Consider the following 20,457-nt stretch of genomic DNA (forward strand, 5'->3'; position numbering starts at 1 on the left):
CAAAATGTAGAAGTTCTTAGAATTAGTGGTGAGATTCAATTAAAATTTTAGGGTCTGTAATTAATATATTTTAATATATTATCAAATAAGCAACATTCTCAATTCTAAAACCCTTTTTGCTGCTAAATTATTGAATAAAGAAGTATGAGCTCAACAACAAATATATTTATTGTTTTTCATCTGATCTTCAACCATCAGATTGGAGCAAACTGTTATTCTAGCCATTCAAATGCCTTTTTTTTCTTACTCATTATATAAGTGTTCATCTGGTTGGTTGTGGTAATTCGTCTTTAATGCTGTCTGACTTGCCCTGGAGGTTCCAGTAAAAGATTATTATTTAATATTAATTTGATCTCTGGTTAAATACAAAATATTTGCATTATTTAAGATTTATTAACTGTAACTGAAAGATTTGCATCACCTCTCTTAAAATCCTTTATAAGATCTGTTCTGTTTACCTTTCACCAAATCTCAAAACCTTCCAGATGGTTGTTTCTCTTAAGACAGTTTTAAATAATATTTAATGTGTTATTATCCAAGTTTCAGTGACAATATCTCCCACGGGGCTTTGAGGTTCCTGTTCTCTTGTTTTTAAGAGTGCAACAGCAGCCTCTCTGTTTCCAGCTCATCTTGCACTGCACTGCAGTCACTCTCTTTAGATCATCAGCGTTACTCGCAATGTTGGTTGTTGTGATAAAGCAGCTCCAGATCAAATACCAAACAATGACACAGAACATTCTGTGCTTCTGTCTAAAGCAGGGGTCTCAAACTCCAGTCCTCGAGGGCCGCTGTCCTGCAGCTTTTAGATGTGCCACAGGTACAAAACACTGAAATGAAATGACTTAATTACCTCCTTCTTCTGTAGATCAGTTCTCCAGAGCCTTAATGACCTAATTATTCTATTCAGGTGTGGAGCAGCAGAGGCACATCTAAAAGTTGCAGGACTGCGGCCCTCGAGGACTGGAGTTTGAGACCCCTGGTCTAAACCATCATCAGAGCTGCTTTTGAGCCTCTAACTGTGCCGTTTTCAGCTCCGCTGCTCCAGCAGATCTATCTACCTATCTATCTGTAATCCGATCCGCAAATGAATAGAGGCAAAGCTTCTGGAAAGATGCAAAGCTAAGTTCGTGTCAGTAAAAATACATATTCTTTTGCAGCAATCTGAGGCCCTATTTATGTGACAATGTTTCCAAAAACATCTTTCTGTTAAAAGCAACCTATTTTGCTTCCTTGAACAGGTTAGGATAGGTTAACGGGCGATACTAAACGTTTGTTACATTTTTTGCACAAAATTGTTCTTAGCTACAAACAGATGCAGTTATACAACCATACATCTTTGAAAAGCATTAGCAGAGCCTCCTGCACAACCAACCAGAATGCAGCAAGTGCTTTCTGGAAGGTAAGTCAACAACCAAACTCTTGTCTTTTCCAGCAGCCATTGTACATTGTTCATTGATTATAACTCAACAATTGGGAAGGTTTTGAAACTTCTCATTTTCCAGACACCAAAAAACATTGACTTGTTGTCAAGAACTGTATGGGTGTTTTATTTAGGGTTTGTGCTGCTTTCAGGAGCAATAAAAACTCAAATGGAATTACAAAAATGTGCAAAATGTGAATTTTGCACAATGGCTTACCTTTAAGAATAAAAAAAAATAAGTTTACAACTCCACTTTTATTGACACTTCTGGCAGTTGGTGGATGCACAAAATGAGCTTGTTAGCGTAGCTTACGTGAGCAGGTGCTGACTCTGTCATTTCCCAAAAGGCCGGTTTCTTGAACGCGACACGTTCTGCAGCATTCACAGTGTGTCTGAGAACAGAGACTGCCTGAAGACAAAAGCTAAATGCCATTCTGTCTTGACAATGGGAGTAAAGAACATCATGAACAGATGCATCCACACATCTGACTCATCAGCATTCATAACAACCAGCAAACACAAAGTCACACTGACACGTTCCTGAAAGCCTCATCCTGTCAGGATGTTAAAGCACGTGGGTTCAAACCAGGTTTCAAACTCAAGGTCCGTGGACCAAATCCAGCCCTCCAGATGTTTTTATGTGGCCTTCTAGCTCTAGACAAATTTTAGCTGCATGCTTAAATATTATTTATCAATCAAATCAGCAATTGTATCTGTATCCTGCCAAATTAAGTCAAAGTGTTATTTAAATTCAAGATATAGTTTTATCAACACATTCTGTCACAATGGACCCTTTAAAAACAGTCTTAATCTTGTGGCCCAGCATTAAAAATGAGTTTCACACCCCTGGTTTAAAGCATTTCTTCACTGGTGATTCTTGTGGAGAAAACATAGGTTGTTTTCACACCAGATAGTCCTGTGGACTCGGTTTAACTGATTACCAAACAACATTTGATCCATTTGCAGCTGCTGCAGTTCTTTTTCTCTCTGCATAAAAACTAACCAAACCCTTTGAACAACCTGTTCCCCTCCTCACCTGTGGGGGCGCTGCACCAAGAACCACTGAAGGAAACAACACAAAAACCTCTGAAGACACTGACAGATGGAAACAAAAGATTTATCTTTTGTCTTTGGCTAAAGACCCCAAGTCATTTCTCCACCTAGCGCTAGACTAGCACATTTGCTTTGGTTGTATTTACCCAGAATGCCCTGCTCTGTAGTCCTCTGTCTGCTTTTGGAGCGGTCTCTGGTCCACTAGGTGTTCACATATGCATCTGAGTAACACCATAGTTCATTTCAACAAAACCAAGACTGAGGTTTGAGTTTGTTTTTCTTAGTCCGTATCAGAGTTCGGTTACACGTTCACACCTCCCCAAACTAACCCGACTTTCTGGACTTTTATTACTGGGTCAGGAATTTAAAAATAACCAGACTCCTATCTATGTGTTGTAAATTCATGGTAGGCAGAAGTCGGGGAGAATTTCCTGATATTGACAGATTGAGGTCAATGAAGAGAGTCAGAAGTGACAACATGCAGTCGATGCCTTTCCCAACAGAACCCATTACTGGTGTCCAATAACAACAAACTGGTCTCTGTCCAATTAGACATGACTCATCCACCTGAGGCAGATTCAAAGCCGTCACTCACTTCTCAGATCACAGCTCACAGCACAATAAGTTTTTAAACTGAAGTTCAACTATTTAAACAAACATTTCTGTACTACTGAACAACATAATGGACTCATGTCAGGTTTTCCAATACGGTTCTCCAAATTTTCTCTACTGGTATACTGTAATATTCATGAAATTAGAATATGCTAAGATTAAAAATTACAACCTTTATGTAGGTACTTTTCATTACGCACAATTTAAAAATATATATTTTTTATTAGTGTGGTGTATTATTCCAATCTTAAATATTGTATTTTCACTAAAATCATCTTAAAAGATGAAGCTACTGAAACGAACCTTTCAATAATATCCTAATTTATTGAATGGGTTTGTATAATTCTGGGAAACTGTGAAATTATGCAGAAATCAGAACATGGCGTTCTGTTCTGTTCTGTTCTGAGGTTGAGAGCAACAAAGTGACTTTTATAAAAATAACAATTAGGAAGGATTTTTACTGGTAACTCCTGATCCATGGGGGAAATCAAATCCTGATGAATGATTTATCTCAATGCTGTTCCCTCTGAGGTTCTGAAGATCCTGACAACATGTTCTGATTATTCTGTCTGATGTGAAACCGTCTTGTTCAAACATCTTGGAATATAACATAGATCTTTCACCTATCAACACTCTCGTAAAAACTCAACTTTTACACCAATTCACCAAGGATTAGTGATGGGAACTGCGTGTGTTCAGAATCTATCAGTTAAATAAATGCTTTTTGATCCAAGCTTTAAAAATGCTCAAGTGGCATAAAGACCATGCAATTTATGCTCTGTATTCAGTAAGTGGTGTTCACCGACATTTTAGACACAGAATTGTGTGAAAAAGAAAATATCCAGTGAGTGGCAGCAGAGTGGACATAAACGTTCTGCTGATGTCAGAGGGAAATGGGCTGAGCGGTTCCAGACGACACTCAAGCAGCATCAGCTCAAATAGCTACTCGCTGCAACCAAGCTACACAAAAAACATCATCTCTGAACGAGCAACACGTTGAACCTTCAAGCAGCTGAACTACAGCAGCAGAAACCAAGCCAGGTAGCACTCCTATCAGCTAAGAACAGGAAACAGAATTTGTTAACTATTCTGTCTTATTTTACTGCACACAATAACTAATAAAAATACAATATATTGATCATTTTCTGCACTAGTAAAATGTTTTATTCCTGCATGCTGAGCAGTTCACTCTCCAAATTCTCACATCTAATCAAACGGATTCCTGCTCCGAGTGTCAACAGAGCAACACAACCAGACACACCATACAGTCCGCAGCTGTTCAAATATTGTGACCCGAGTTCTCCGCCCGGCACAAAGAGGGTTTGTGATGAACGACCAGAACACAATGGCTTGGAGAACAAGGATCCCGTCCCTGTGGGCCGTCCTGTACGTTACACGCTTTCATGTGAAGCTGCATCTCTGAGAAATGTCTGCCGTTCAGCTCGAGTCACGCTAAACAAATATGAGGAAACCAAAGAATAAATGACATATGATACTGTGGTTTCTAGACTTAAATCATATTTTTTCTGTCTTTCAGGAGAACAAAGCTGCTTTTGTCTTGATGTTTTCTTTGTTTTTCATTCTTAAAAAAGACGTTTAAAGCCATTTACCCATCCTGGGCCCAAGACCCAAGATCTCTGCGATTCTACGCAGCTGGTTTTATAACTTTATCTCTTCACAGTGATTCTTGGTTGTTCTATTCAAACAATAAGTTCCCGCAAACAAAAAATCAAAGATACTAGTAAAATTATTCTGCAGCCTTTCAGCAACACTGTATGGCAGATAGGGCTTCAATTAATGATTTAGTAATCAGTTATTCTGATGATTAATCGCATAAAGAAAACTGACACATTCTGCTGCTTTTTCAGAATTTATTTAAACTATTCCAGTTGACGAGTTCTGGGAAAATATTTACAGACATAGGTTGTTTTATATCTTAGATGCTAAATGTAAGATTTTGAACAGTTTTGGTTTAATTACCACTCTGACTGTGTTGTTAATAATGTAGTAATCAATTAATTGTTAACTAGAGAACAAAGACCAACATACTCAGAGCAGTAATTAAGCCAAACTGCACAAAAAAATTTACATTTTGAATTTAAGACAAAATGAAACAAGTTTAAATGAAATGAGTTTAAATGAAATATTTAAACTCGTCTTTAAATATGTTCTACCCAGAACTCCTCAAATGGTAGTTTTAGATTCACCTGATTCAAATTCCTTATAAGAAATCTCATATTAAGCACCCTTTGCCTCCAATTACTAACCAGTTAAATAAAAAACATAATCAACAGATCAAGTCTACATTGAACTGATGTTCAGTCAAACAGAAAAGGACAAACTTTTCACATGTTAACGTCAGAAGAATTTGTTTAGCTGCATCCTTGCTACAAATGATCAAACATTCACTAAAGGTAATAAAATGTTTATTTTCTTATTTTAAAAATGAGATGAATTAATTATTTATCATTTAGTATTTTCTAATTTTGCATAAAAAGGCTTAAATGGTTAAGTGAAAAATTTTTCAGATTGTGCCAGTTTTTTAAACGGATTAATTTTCAGAATAATTACAACTAAAGTAATAGTTGCAGCTCTATTTTTTGTTAAGTATCAAGTAAACTTTACTTTTTCAGTCATTCCACCTTAAAGCAGGTTATTTTAGAAGCTAAACTCCTTTAACTTTAAGAGAAAAGTCCAGACTACCGGACCGAACGCTCAGGCGATAATCACAGCATCTGCCTCTGAATGCAGACATGAACTCAGAAAGAACGGCGTTAATTTCAGCCCGAGCCGCCGTCATAATCTTCTCACCCAGCTAGGCGTGTGTGTGTAACACACCCTCAGGTAGCTGTAAATCACCTAGTCGGCCTTCCAGTGGTTTCATTTCACTGGTAACCATAAAAACGGTAAACGCCACACAGTGTGACGATCTGCTGCTGTACGCAGCAGGAGCAGATGTGGAACCAGGTCGGTTTCACTGAGGTAATCGGACTCTTCGTCATACCTTCAGGACTAACACAAACACAAAAAGGAGAGGAGTTTCTTTTCTGCAGACAGATACGTTATCTAGCCTGAAGTTCATGTTTCTGAGGAAAAACCTCACGAGTCCCTGAATCAAACCAGAACCAAGTAAAGAGCCTCTGACTTTCTCAGGATGACTCCGGGCAGAAACCGTTTCAGGGGAAGGAAGATTCCCACAGAGCCAGAGAGGCTCCAGGTGAGGATGATGAGGATGGATGAACCTCGTCCCGACCCGTTCTCCTGACACCCGGCTCTGCGTCGCTCCGAATGCCCGGCAGGAACCCGCACCATGTCTGACCCGACCGCTCTGATCTCGCATTCAGTCACGACTGTTTATAAATCCTCTCAGCACAACTGAGACATGACCGTCCCTCAGGCGTTCACTCACCTTCAGCTTCCTCTGCTGCTACACTAAAAAATCTTACCAAGTATTTCTGGTCTAGTTTATAGTGAAAATATCTCAGTACAAGATTTGGGAGCCTGTTTTAAGTAAAGTAGTGGTTCCACTGGCAGATTGTTTCACTTAAAACATGGGAAAATGTCTTGCTGTAGGTGAAATAATCTGCCAGTGGAACTACTACTTTTTCATCAATATTCCTTTATCTTGCTTAAAAGTTACTTATCAGCTAGTTTTGTCTTATTTCAAGTGTACTAATATATTTGGACTAGGCCAAAAATACTTGGCCTAGTCAAGTATTTTTGACTAGAAAAATAAAACTTAAAAACAAAAAGCCCTTTGGACTTGCTTCTTGGGATCTTTTTATGCAGCACAGCATTATGGGAATACTAGGAAAAATAACTGTTTTTGGAGACAAGTAGGGGTAAAAAAAAATAAATCTTGGAAAGATTTTGTGTTTTTGCTTTGTGTGCTTGTCTTGCTGTATTACTTTTGTTCAGGTTTGTCTCATCTTCATGACATTTTCATGTTTTTCTCTATTATTTAGATTTTAGAATAACATACTGAAACAATGTTAGTTTTATTTTCAAAATTTAATTGAATTTCTAACCTTAAAACAAGACCAATGTATCTGTGCGTATTAAAAAAGGAATAACACTCGTCATTTTGTCACACTGGCTGGTAGTCATTTAAGTTTCCTGAAATCATTGTATAATATCTTGAAATAACAGAGATATGAGGTAGGAGGGCCTAGTCGAAGTCCAGGCCCAGTTTGAAGGGGATTTTTCCTTATGGATAATCGTTCCAGACTGGAGTCTCTCCTGGTTGCCATGCCGCTTGTGTGACAGCTGATTCCTGTGAGTTTGGGAGCAGAAGCAGAGGAACAGGTGAAGCCCAGAAAACCTCCGCCCGGTTTGTCTCCATCTTTGTGCATGAATGTGTCACGTCCGAATGTGTGTTGCATCTATTTATGAAGATCTGCCCTCCGTATCTGACCTCCTGCCCTTCCCCCGCCGACCCCTGGCCTGTGTTGGTGTTGTTGTGTCCAACTTGCTCCTTCAGTTCTTCGCACTTCAGAGATGCCGTCTCATGTTTTCGACCTCTTCGCCCTGCGAGTCGCAGCGCTTTGCTCTCTGCGTCGCTACTTTATGCACAAACCCATTCATTTATCTGTCATCCTTTAAATAGTGATGAGTTAGAGTGGCTGGAGAATGTATGGGGCGCAAGCTAGTCAGCAAACATTTTGAAGCTAAATACTTAGCTAGCTCTGAGAAAATAATTTAGTTGGTTAAAAAAATAAACATTTAGTTTTCAAACTAAATATTTATTTAGAAAGTGCCATTTATAAATGAATGCATCACATGAGGAACAGGAAAATGAACCCAGTAAATAGCCCAACTTATTGATGTAAAGTTTTGACTGTGTGAAATGGTAAACACATACCGTCCTACCTGGACCCATCATTGCTTAATTTATGAGCAAAGCTCACAATCGGTTATAAATGACTTCAAAATAACAAGAATTTGTTTGAGGTCTCGTTTTATCTGGTTTTTAGCATTAGAAATAAATCTTTAGACCCTGAAGCTTCACAGTCACCACAGCTCCAGGAACCTGAGATATCATCAGTTTCCCATCAGATCTGGTCAGAAATCCGTCGCGAAGCCAACAGACAGTTCTTTGTCAAGATCTACCAACTGTATAATGATGCTGAATGGCTCAGTCTGTTATGAATTTAAAATACGACGTGAAAAACATCCACCGGCTGGGCCAGATGGATTATTTTGTCAGTGTTTAATTTTCCTCCAAAGAGTCACATTTTTCATCTTCGCTCCAGTTTAGCATCTGTCTAATCAAATGTCGCCCACATCTGTAACAAGTTAGTGTGAAAAACAAAAACACAGATTCACTGGAAAACAGAATCATCACATCTGAGATCTACCAACATTCGTGGCTGCTCACCAAATCACAACACATGCACTGCAAAAAAACAATCTAACCAGGAATTTCTGTCTTGTTTCTATGGCAAATATCTTAGTGCATTTGAATTAAGACAAAACTAACTAAAAAGTAACTCATCATCAAAATATAGGAGCTGGTTTTAAGTAAATAATTCCTTCATACTGATGAAAAATACTAATTCCATTGGCAGATTATTTCACTTATAACGTGGAAATTTTCCTGTTATAAGTAAATTTGGAAGTAGTATTTTTTTCATCAATAATAAGGAATTATGTACTTGAAACAACCTCATATCTTGCTGAAAAGATAGTTGCAAGTTAGTTTTGGCTTGTTTTAAGTGTACTTAGATATTTGCACTAGAAATAAGACATAAAAAATACTTGGAAAGGTTTGGTGTTTTTGCAGTGTGTGCTTTGCTTCAATAGAAAAGTCCTTGTTCAGTTTAGTTTTACTGACATGCATAACTGCTCTCATATGTGGTTCTACATGAAGCCACTGACGCTGCTAATGGTTTTAGCTTGTGTAGCTGCTCTGCTGGTTGTACCGGTGGACGTGACATGGTTAGAAACCTGATACAGATGTCAGATGGAGACCATATGTCCGCTCACAATCAAACATCGACCCACCTACAGCGTGCCCCCCAGAGCCTGATCTACGTTCAGAACCGTTCTCAATCATCAGGAGCCAGTCCGGCGCTCCTGACTCAACTCCTCCAGCGCCGGAAGAGCATCATGACAGACTAACAGAGGGGAAGGATGAATCAACTTCCCTGAGTTTTCCTTCCACCCATCCTTTGGAAGTTACAGCGGAGAAAACAGATGATGTCAGTGTAAACCGAAGTAATCCAGACATTCAGAAAAATCAACACAAACTACTCCATTGAATCTGAGTAATAACATTAAACGGCACAGGGAACCACTAGCAAACAGGATTACCAACATATATTCAATACTTAGCAGACTGCTACAGGATGTCTCATTTATAGAGAAAGTATCTTCATGCATTAATCGGGTCAAATTTTAACCCATTTTTCCAGCCAAACTGCTTTGAGCTCAGCAGAGCAGCAGATTCTCTGTGACATTTTGGTATTTTTCCAGTTGACCAATAAATTGTCCAAATGTTATTTAGCTTCAAGGTCAATATTAAGTTAGCAAGCTAAATAATCTAAATATTTGGTTAGCACATATTCAAATGAAATATTTAGATTATTTAACTTGCTAACTAAATATTTAGCTTCCTAACTGCATATATAGTTTGAAGCAAATTTTAAAAAAATATTTAGCTTACTTAAAAGCTAAGAATTGTGTTTGTAAATTAAATATTATCTTATTTAGCTTGCTAACTTAATATTTAACTTACTAATTAAATATTTAGTTTAAAACTGTGACATTAATAAATCAATGATTACCATGGTGAAAATATGACTTTGAAAAATAAACCCCCACTTTTATTACTTATTACAGCTAAAAAAAAAACAAATTGTTACTGTTGATGCTTGACTATATAACTTTACAAACAGCAAAACAAAAATATGATGTTTTTTGTGTTTCAAAATGTTTTAAATTGTTTGATTTTATTTCTATGCCTTATTGTAATTCCTGGCATATTTTAATTACACATTCCTGTAGTTATTGTGCAATTTAAGTCATGTATTCATAATTCTGAGTGCTCCTACTTTTATTTCTGTGTGTCCTTGAAACTTTTAAGCTCTAAAGAGTCCTTCAACCCTTCTTCACAAACTCTCCTAAAAACATGTCTAAGAATAGAAATAAAAGAAAAAAGGTGAAAAAGTAACTAATTAATCAGAATTGCCTGGCTTATTTGGTTAACCTCTGAGCAGGTTGAACAATTAGAACAAACAGAGGAGATCTGTGTTGATCTAAACTCATTTACTGCTTGAATTTCTCATTGTTCTTTCTAAAGAATCAGATTTTAATAAATAAAATAAAGTGTTCACCTGAATTACAAAGTGACTGTACTGTAAACAACAGATTTTTGAATGTGGAGCTACATTCCTATCGCAACTTTTCAATAAAGACGTTATTTCCTTCATGGGTTCCTGAAACTTTGCTTCCCTGGTTGTCTTTTCACCCACTTGTCCTTCGCTGGATGCTGAGCGCAGCAGCCTTTCTCATTACGCTGATGTCTGCTGATGAGGTCAGCTCTACTGCATCTCCCTCATCAGTAGGAGCAGGAAGCAAACAGCAGCAGCAAAATGCTCAGCAAAACCTGATCTTTATATCAGTCAGTCACAGACAGGAGTTTACTTTTAAATAAAGTGGCTAAATAAATGTCACTGGTTGTATTTCTGTGTTCAGGAAGTTATTATCCAGCCTGTGGCTGTTTAATTTTCTGAATGGTGAATCAACAACAAAACACTTGTCTTTTCCAGCAGCCATTGTACAGTGCATACAGCAGGAAAACCAGCTGACCAAATATGCTGGAGCTAAGTTTGGTTGCTAGGTAATGGGATGGAGTTGCTAGGAGACGAGCTGTGCCTGCTGATTTGTGATGTTACATTCAGACGATTTTTCAAATGGTAAAAAAAACTTATTGTCAAAAAAAGCTGGTAGGTTATTCTTAAGCGCTTGGGTTGTTTTTGGAAGCAGTGGAAACCAAAATTACACAAAATGTGAATTTTGTGTAGTAGGTCACCTTTAAAGATGAGAAGAGATCTATATGAACATGGCTTAGAGATTCATTGATTGTAGTTTTTAAATATTGGCTGATACTGATTTTCTTTGTCTGAAAAGTTGCTAAATATAGCAACAAAGTCAATTAGTTAGCGACAATGGGGTGATTGTTGTTACCCACGGACGTATAGGCGTGACGAAGTGGGCGGGCTGTCAGTCAGCTCTCACTCACAGCAGAGCAAACGGGGACAGTGGCTGATTTTCAGTAGATAAGATCGGTTTCTCAAGTAAGCATCAGCCGATCTCCCAAAACTAAAGACACTGGGTCGATTTAACGGTTGGTGTACACCTAGAATTGTTATTTGTGTTGCTGTCTACCCTTAAAGCACGAGCAGGAGATGATCTGTGGGACAATCCTGTAGAAAGAGCCAGTGTTTGTTTGCAGAGATCAGCTGTGGCACAGCAAGAAATTTTCTCACTACAAATAAACGTCTGCATTGCAGAAAAAGATGGTTGAAACGTACTGAAAACATTCTAGTTTTCACCTAAATCAAAGTGAAGATGCAGCAGCTCTGCTTTGAACTTTGAACCAGGCTGCTCTTAAGGTAGAATAAACATGTTTATCATCTCCCGTCCTCTGGGAACGGGTTGGGGGCAACGGTTTGGAGACGACTGGCAGCAGCTGACAGGCAGGATCAGTGTCTGAAGTCAGAGGGCAGCTGCTGAGCAAATGGTCACTTGGTCATGAATGACAGCTATTCACCTCCCCCTTTATGCATCACATGAGTGTTACCTCCTACTCAGTGCAGCGCAGGACACAATATCACTCTGTGTCCTCTGATTACAGTGGAGCCTGGTAGGAAGGGAGGAGAAACAGATGATCTGCTTCTTTGACCTTGAGGCCCGATGGAAACAGGAGACGGGTGAGTGTGAGCCGGAGCTACCTGACCCGACGGCCACAGTGTCACTGTGCATCCAAAGCAGCTGATTTAGGCTGGCTCTGTGTCAGGCAGACGCTGTCTTCTGCTCCCACAAAGAGAGAAACATCCAAGCATCCCTGGTGTGTTTCCACCGACTGCAGGAAACACACCGGCTGTGTTTCCTGCAGTCGGTGTGACACAGCAAAACTAGAAAATGACCCAATTACAGAGCAAGGATAACCTGGATAACTGGAAGGAGTTTAAAACCCGGCAAAGATCACTGACATGGTAGCTTACCAACAAATGTTCTCAATTTGATTTAAAAAATCAGATTTTCAGAGCTTTCTATTGAGGTTTCTAACCAAATGACAGGAACAGCTTTAAATGACAAACATCTTAATATATCTAATCCTTCTGTGTTCTCAGAGCTGCTTTTTGACGCAAATAAGACAAAGATTACATGTAGGGTTCCTCAAGGCTGTATTCTAGGGCCACTTTTATTCATAAGCAGATAATCAGACAGAATCAGTCCTAAAACATCTTTTACACTGATAACACAAAACTTTATATTTTAGTATTAAAACATAACCACACTCCGTTAGAGTCAGTGACTTAGTCTGTCCATAATACGCATCAGAAGACGGATCAGAGTTTCTTCAAACTTAGAGTGGAAAAAACAGAAGTCATTGGTTTTGGTCCCACAAATAGAAGAACTCAACTTGAGCCAAAAAATAACATAAATGTTGTAATGAACTCCTAAAAACATAAAATTTAACATTCAAGTAGAACAAATTATACATATAAATCACAATAAGGGTGCCTGAGTCCTGACCAACACCGTGAAAATGAATCATCATCTCTAACATGCTAAATGAGAGATCACCTCTCACCAGAACCAGAATCAAACAAGGAGAATCCGCAGTGGTGGCGCACTTCCGCTAATACACCAGTAAGCTAACAGCAGAGCTAATGTATTTCTTTAGTTTCTTTAGTTCTTTAGCTAACTTTGAAAACGTTTATTGCACTAAGTTGCCCTTTAATTTATACATATAAATTCTAAAGCGCTATTTTTTTTTTTTTTTTTACCCCTCCAGGGGGTCTTTTGTGGGCTCTAGTGTCCCTTTTTTTTTTTTTTTTTTTTTTTTTTACGAAAGTAGGCTGACAGGAAACAGGGAAGGAGAGGGGGGAAGACATGCGGCAAATGTCGTCGGGTCCGGGAGTCGAACTCGCGACGGCCGCGTCGAGGACTCAAGGCCTCCAAATACTGGTCGCGCTAACCGCTACGCCACCACGGCGCGCCCCTAAAGCGCTATTTTACTTGTTTTGTAAACTTTGAGTTGTTAGATTAGCACATTAGCTACCTAATATCTACAGTTACTGCTTTAGGGTTAATGCTACTAACTTCTTAGCAAGTGGTGCATAAACACTGGGAGTTTATGTGTTTCTCAGTAGTGGAACAAACTATGTGAAAACCTGAAATATGTCTAAACTGTTAGCTTACTAAAATCAGGACTGAAAACATTACTCTAAATTGTGGCTTCCCCTTATTTTTTGTTGGTTTCTTTCTATTTTACCCACCTAAATGTTGCTTTTAATATATTTTATTCTCTTCAAAGTGCATATCTTTACCTCTTTTCAAGCTGCAAACATCCCCAGTGACTGACAGCAAAGGGGCTTTAAACAGTGGAACCAGTGCCAGTTGGCTCCTAAGCTACATACTGCAGAAGATGCCTGGATGCTGCAGTGTGTTGCAGCCAACCAGCCAATGCTGCAGCCTTGAACATATCCTGGATAACATGCAAGAGAATTGCATAATAGCAAAAAGCTCCAGTGGTAAACAAGGAGAACCACATCCTCCTCCAGCAACACCACCGCAACAAATGCAACCATCCACCAATAGGCTGTCAAAGAAATGTTCCTTTTTCCTGGCAGTCTAGTTAAAGGAACAGTACCTGGGATGTAAACAACTCCAAGACGTCAGCAGTCAGACTGCATCAAGTGCAGTCAGCCCCAGGAGAGCCTGGTTACCAAAGCAAAGCGTCTGATTGAGAAACTCATCCCAGAAATTCTTGCGCTGTGCCTCTCATTGCAACACCTCCCTCACATAAACCCACATGCACTCACAGTGAATGGCAATGCGGTGGTCGGCTCCTTCCCCAATCTGTGCCGAGGTCGCAGCGGAGAGAAAGAAATCCTCTCCTGTCATCCGTCAAAGGCTTTCTGTCACGCTGATCCTATCTTTCTCCCTGAAAGCGAGAGCAGCTGGAGAAACAGAGAGAAAGAGTCAGGACTCTGTCAGGGAGCTAGCGCCGCGATCTGCCTCCTTCGGCTCCTCTCCTCCCTCCCCTCATCGCTTCTCTCCAAGGTCAGTGGGCAGAGGCGCCGCTCTGACTCCTCCCTTACCCGCTTACGGGCCGGACACCCAGGCGGTAATTACCATCATGATCCAGATTAACTCCTGGGTGCTCCTGTTGTTGCTGGAAGACATGCAGACGGGATTATGTCTCAGGAAGAGGGGTGGAGGTGCCGACCCCACAGAGAAGGACAAAACTCTGCAGGAAACAGGAGAGTGACAAACATACATTCATCACACAGACACATTTAAGCTTTTATTTGTATTATTTCTGTAATATAACAATGTAATATTGTTTATTTGATAGGGTCAGATACAAAACAATAGATCAAAATAATCTAATGTCTGAATACACAGCTAATTTGCAAAAATGGTCCCTTTAACAGTTGATGAAGGATGAAAAAAGAGATATAAAACAATGTACTTAAAACTATTACAATGTTTAAATACAAGTCCAATTCTGGTTAATGTTTAGTCAATTCTTAACTTTTGAAATGATCATTTTAATGTCAGTTATGGTCTTAAAATCAGATGGTAATCAATTCCAAACTCCTGGTAGAGAAGTCAGTCTGTCCAATGGTTGTCCTGTGAAAAACTAAAACTTTAGTCATGATTTGTGATGCTTCTAACAGCTCAGCTGATACATGACTGATGCATTTATGCAACAGTTTAAAAAAGCAAAAACCAATAAAGATGTCAAAGCTCATTAGATTATAGAAAATCCATAAAATAGTACAGTGATGACAGCGGATTGGCTTTTTTACAGCCTGGTTGTAAAAAAAGGTGATGTGTTTGGTTACAGTTGGAGTTGATGATGATTGAGGCTTAGAGTGAATGAAAACTTCAATGTTTCATGAAACTAATCAAATCAATGATTTGTATGCAGAAATGTTATAATATTGTATAAAAAATAGCCACAAATCTCATTGTTAAAGAAGCCAGATGTTTGCAGCCCAGCATATGGATGGGAAATTGAGTGGAAAGAAAAAATGCCATAGAAAATGTACCTGCCCATCCTGACAAAAGTACCATGACCTGCTTTTGTGATCATGCACTTGACTGGCCAGCACATTTTGCAGTGGAGGAACTATGAGCTGCTGCACTGATGCCATAATTCATGCATAACGAACTGAATATACCGTACATGCACGGTTGTATTTATAAAGCCCTTTAATATCGCCAAATTTCATAAAATACATAGATTTACAAAAGAACAATAAGGCCAATTTAACTTTGTTTTATTTTTGCCAAATTTTCCTCACATTTCAAACATTTTGCTGCTGACAATCACAACACAAACAAACACCATATAGCAGGAATTCAGTTAAAAACAAGCGAGTAAATATAAGAAACAAAACGAACCCAAAAATGGAGAATTAAGAGACGTTGCCTTATGTGACGTCAGCACACAGGCATGTGCAGCTTGTTTTAGCAGGGTAGATTTTTTTTAATCAAGAATAAATTTACAGCAGCAAAACAAAACATGTAGAAAACCTTATAATGATAACTTGGCGACAAGCTACACGTAAAGTGGAATTGATTAGAAGTTTGGCTTTAAACATGGAAAAAGCTGGAATAAGGAATAATTAAGGGTGCTATTTTAGTGGCTTTTGGTTCACCAAATAAAAAGAAAATCGACATTTTGTGTAAGAGGAATAAAATAAACGCTACCAGTGGAGTTTAATACCTTCTGGCTTGCAGAGAGCCGCCCCCTGTGGAGGCAATTTAACGAGATTTGACGGGCCTTCAGCTGCTTGAAGTCCAGTGATGGGATGAAACAGAAGTGAAGAAGGAAGTCCACTTTCAGCCTGAAACCAGACCCATATCTTACTACAGATAATAGTCACGGATTTTCTAAATTTAGGTTTTATTTTGCGGAGAAATAGTAGCTTGTTTCAGGCAACAACAAAAATGTGGTTTTCACCGTAAGTATTCGTAGATTTTATACCCAGCCATGCAGTCATTATATTTTATTACTAATACTGATTCATACAATAAAATATTTAACTTTAAGGCTGCCGTTTTAAGAAAATAAACCAGTTACCTTCAGCAGGCCGTTCTGCTAGCATACAGCCAGAGCAGCACGCCATAATCTGCTGCCACCTGCTGGCTGTTTGTGGTAACTACCAAACCTACTTTACAGGTGCTGCTCAGCAAAATATCTCCAAAAAGTTGATTTCACTAAAAAGTGAAACTCATAATAAACATTGATTAAGCGTGGAGGGATAAGTGCTTAATTTTCTTAATTTGATGATAGCTAATGACTCGTGAACACTCAAAATAAGCTGCTTTGCATGATGGGATTTTGGTTCTGCTGAGGCGTTCAGGAAGCCCTGGTTACTTGCGGCGTTCAGGTTATCTGGATTTTTCACTCTGGCGTCCACAACCCAATGATTCTCTGTGTGGTTCAGGTTAGGTCAGTTTACTGCTGTTACCATGGTGATTAAAACAGATATCGGTACATTTAACAGTGTGGGTCAGCACTATAGTACTGCTGGAAAATAAAATCAGGATATTCATAAAGCTTGTCAGCAGACGGAAACATGAAGAGCTCTAAAATTTCCTGGTTGACATCTGCTCTAACTCTAGACCTGATTAAACCCAGTGGACCAGAACCAGCAGATTCCTCCAGAATCTGGATTTCAAAATTAAATCCAAACTTTACTTTCATCTGAAAAAAAGGACTTTGAACTGGTAAATACCAGTCTAGATCTGCTGCCCTCTCTGGTTCAGGAGTGGCTTAACACAGAGTGTCAGTTGTCCATCTTTACTTGATTATTCAACTTTTTTCTAGCACTTTTCCCTTCCACTCAACTTTCTAATGACATTCTTAGAGACATAAGTTCAGAAATAATGAACCTATGTGGCTTTTCTTCCTTTGTAAAACGCAATAAACAGTTTTCCCTATGACCATGTAGTAAAGCATGAAATATCCTTTTAATGATGTAAAAACAAATCTTGTTTCAATTTGTAGTTTTCTTCAGCTGTAAGCCATAATCATCTAATTAATGATTATGTGTAATGAATCTAAAAAATTGAATTAAAGGATTAACTCAGATGTAATTCTGAATTAAATATGCTCCACTGACACATTAAGTCATTTTTTAATGTTTTGAATTTTTTTTAAATAACAGCATGCACAAAAACCAAGGAAATTTAACCACTGAACATGCAACGAGAATCAGATGTAAAGTTGATTAAAAAAAGAGAAAAATCATCCATCCATCCATTCTCTAAAGAGAAAAAAAATCAAATAATGAAAATTTAGGAAATGTAGTTACGGTACAAAACCAGAAGGTGGCGGCAGAGTTTGTGACGCACGCACATGGAGCTGCAACCAGATGCTGCAACACCACAATGACCGAAATGTTCTGCCTTTCAAGCACTTTCCAATAAAACGCTTCCACGTAACAATTTCTTCCACATCCGGACCGTTTTTTTACAGGAGCAGTGTTGACATGCTGACTGAGACGTTCTGCTCTGCTCCGTTTAACCAGCTTTAAAAAGAACATCACAGCGGGTCAAACCCACAACGCTGAAACACAAACATAAGACCAACTCCTGCTTCAAAATCCACATTTCCATCTTTTATTTCACTTCAATAAATTACCTCAGCCCCTGGATAGAACATGTCAGGACGTTGCTTGTGAAAAATGCAATCTTGTAAGATTTTTAACAACTAAAAAAACAAATAAAGTAAACATAATCACATGAGGCAATTTATAAAGCACAAAAAATGACCAAAAAAAGTACAGTACAGTACAAAAAGGCAGAGCAAACCTTAAATACTGTGAGAATAAAAGCTGATGGTCCAATATATAGTTAACACAGAAAAGTTGCCTGTCCTAGTTTACAGCTCATGACTTTTAAACTCGCTCTTTTTGAAACACCAGAGGTGCAGTGAGTAGTCTGCAAACAGTGCATCAAGTTACAGCCAAATACTTAATACATACAGTAATATACAGTATATGTCAAGTATACATAAAACCAGCCCAGAAAACTGTTTCAGGTTCCTTCCAAGGCCATTAAAGTACCAGTCGGTTAGATATTACACAGAAATAAACAGTATAGAACTTTAACATGAAAAAACATGATCAAAATTAACAGAAATGTTTTTTATAATTGAGGAAGAAATGTTCAGTATTATCATGTATGGAAGCCACACTGTCAGGCTTGCTTGATGTCTACATCACAGTGTAAAGGCAGGCGAGGCTCAATCATGGCAGAAATACAAAAACGAGCTGCTGATGGTCGGAGTCGTAGAGTTTACATCCATTCATTATGGACAGAAATATTCTTAACTGTCTGGGTTTTAACAGCATATTTGGAACTTTCTATTTCCTTTAAGGACTGGCGGAACATTCATCCTGTTATGTTTTAAAAACAACAATAATCAGGATCAAATTAGGGGTCAAAATTATGCATACAGGCTGAAAAATGTGACTGACTTACATTGTTCAGACCTTCAAAGAAACAGTTCTCAGATTGTAATGTCATCTGTTGAGCGAAAAAAAGCCACAGAAACTTCTTGACATAATCTAAAGCTCTCACTGCCTCAGTTAAGGTCAGAGGTCATGATTCCACATTGCTCTGTATTTGACATCCAGATGTACTTCAAAGAAATCTTCCGGAGAACATTTTATAACTGAGTACTTTAGTTTTGGAGAGAAGAAGAATGCTTATACAGGCTCTTAACCCTAAAGAAGTGAAAAAACTGTAGAGCAAAGTGGTGGCAGAATCATGCTGAGGATCTGTTTGCTGCCAGTGGTGCAAAGTAAATTGCATAAAGAAGAAGGAAGACCAAAATCTGGGTATAGTGCTGCTCAGACCAGAACCTTCAGAGTCATATAAAAACTGTTACAAAGTCAGTCTTCAAACACCTGAAGAACATTTTCAGGATTACAGAACTAAAAATCTACAGAAACTCATCCATGCGTTTATCTTTACTGCAACAGCGTCTTCACAAGTCTGCCTAAAACAAAATCAGACAGATCAAAGAATAGACTTTAAAATACTCCTGTTGGTTAATAAATCAGTGAGTGTGGTGGATGTCTGAGCCTGTATGCATAATTTTGACCATGTTGGATTAGAGAAGAGTTAGACTTGATGCCACTAATGTTTCATCATCATTCAAAACGGTTTAACTACATACGTAGTTCTTCATAGTTGTGATGAGTGGACACTATGGAGTACAGAAGCTTTTAACTACCAGAAGCTGGAAATAAAGTATCTCATTTAAATAAGATTTAAAAAACAACTTATGGCGATTTATATCTCAGTAAAACCAAAATATCTTCTCTTTGAAGTAAGAATGGTCAGAGCAGTAAAACAGAAACACTTCTTGGGCTTTTTAGATGTCATTAAGAAGAAACAGGATGAGAGGGAGAATCAAAGTGGCCCCATTTATGCCCCTTTAAGAAGTCAGTCTGTCAGAGGAGAGCATTGCTTATAACAAGAAGTTCTTCTTGTTCTAACAAGAAAACCTTCTTGTTATAAATGAGATATAAAACTCGCCTCATTATAATGAGAAGGTTTTGCTCTTGATTTATTTCTAGGCACTGGCAGTTAAACGCTTCCATAAATGGGGTGTTTCTGTTTGTGAAGGTAAGATTGTAAAATACAAACATGACAGAATACTGAGTCTGAAGTAGTACAGTGAAATGATGGTTGTACAGTGGAAACGGCTGGATTTATCCCAGCCTGGTCAATGTGACAGAAACACTTGTCCCATTTTACAACCCTTCCTCTCAGTTCATCTACTGTTTTTTTCCTGTATTGAGTCTGAGGATTAGGTGAACCACCGCTTCACTTTAGCAGGAAAGTTCCTCTGCTGTGGCGCTACAGGAGCTTCCATGGGAAGCATCATCAGGCGTCCAGAGCTTCAGCTGTGGTAGCTGGACACGGCCGCCTGCTTCTGGGAGAGACGCAGCAGCTCCTCTCTGATGGCCTTGATGAGCGAGGCGGAGGAGTGGGTGGGGGGCGACGTGTCCAGGGGCGGGGGGGAAGACAGGTACGCCGCCGCCGCTGACGTGTCCAGGTGGACAGGGGGCGCCGTGGGATCCCCACTTCTACTCCTGTGCATCTGTCAC

At 38.8% G+C, this 20,457-nt stretch overlaps 2 protein-coding genes across 27 annotated transcripts in view; both read right to left on the minus strand.

The window, feature by feature from the left end:
• Positions 1-14,365, minus strand: part of mical3a (microtubule associated monooxygenase, calponin and LIM domain containing 3a) — a 97,307-nt gene extending 82,942 nt beyond the window's left edge. For 12 of the 24 annotated variants that reach the window (XM_032580244.1, XM_032580289.1, XM_032580276.1 and 9 more), the window contains exon 1: positions 14,140-14,364. The gene's annotated coding sequence lies outside the window, so the exon portion shown is untranslated. Of the gene's footprint in view, positions 1-14,139 lie in introns of all 24 variants that reach the window. The other 12 variants (XM_032580151.1, XM_032580195.1, XM_032580203.1 and 9 more) reach the window with 3 other exon arrangements.
• Positions 14,366-17,933: 3,568 nt separating this feature from the next.
• Positions 17,934-20,457, minus strand: part of LOC116733241 (UPF0606 protein KIAA1549) — a 37,603-nt gene continuing 35,079 nt past the window's right edge. For all 3 annotated transcript variants that reach the window (XM_032584039.1, XM_032584030.1, XM_032584024.1), the window contains one exon: positions 17,934-20,450. In XM_032584039.1, coding sequence (XP_032439930.1) covers positions 20,250-20,450 — 201 coding nt within the window. In that variant the 3' untranslated portion in view covers positions 17,934-20,249. The remainder of the gene's footprint in view (positions 20,451-20,457) is intronic.

Source organism: Xiphophorus hellerii, chromosome 2 (assembly GCF_003331165.1).
Source record: "Xiphophorus hellerii strain 12219 chromosome 2, Xiphophorus_hellerii-4.1, whole genome shotgun sequence".
In the NCBI taxonomy this organism is placed as follows: Eukaryota; Metazoa; Chordata; class Actinopteri; order Cyprinodontiformes; family Poeciliidae; genus Xiphophorus; species Xiphophorus hellerii.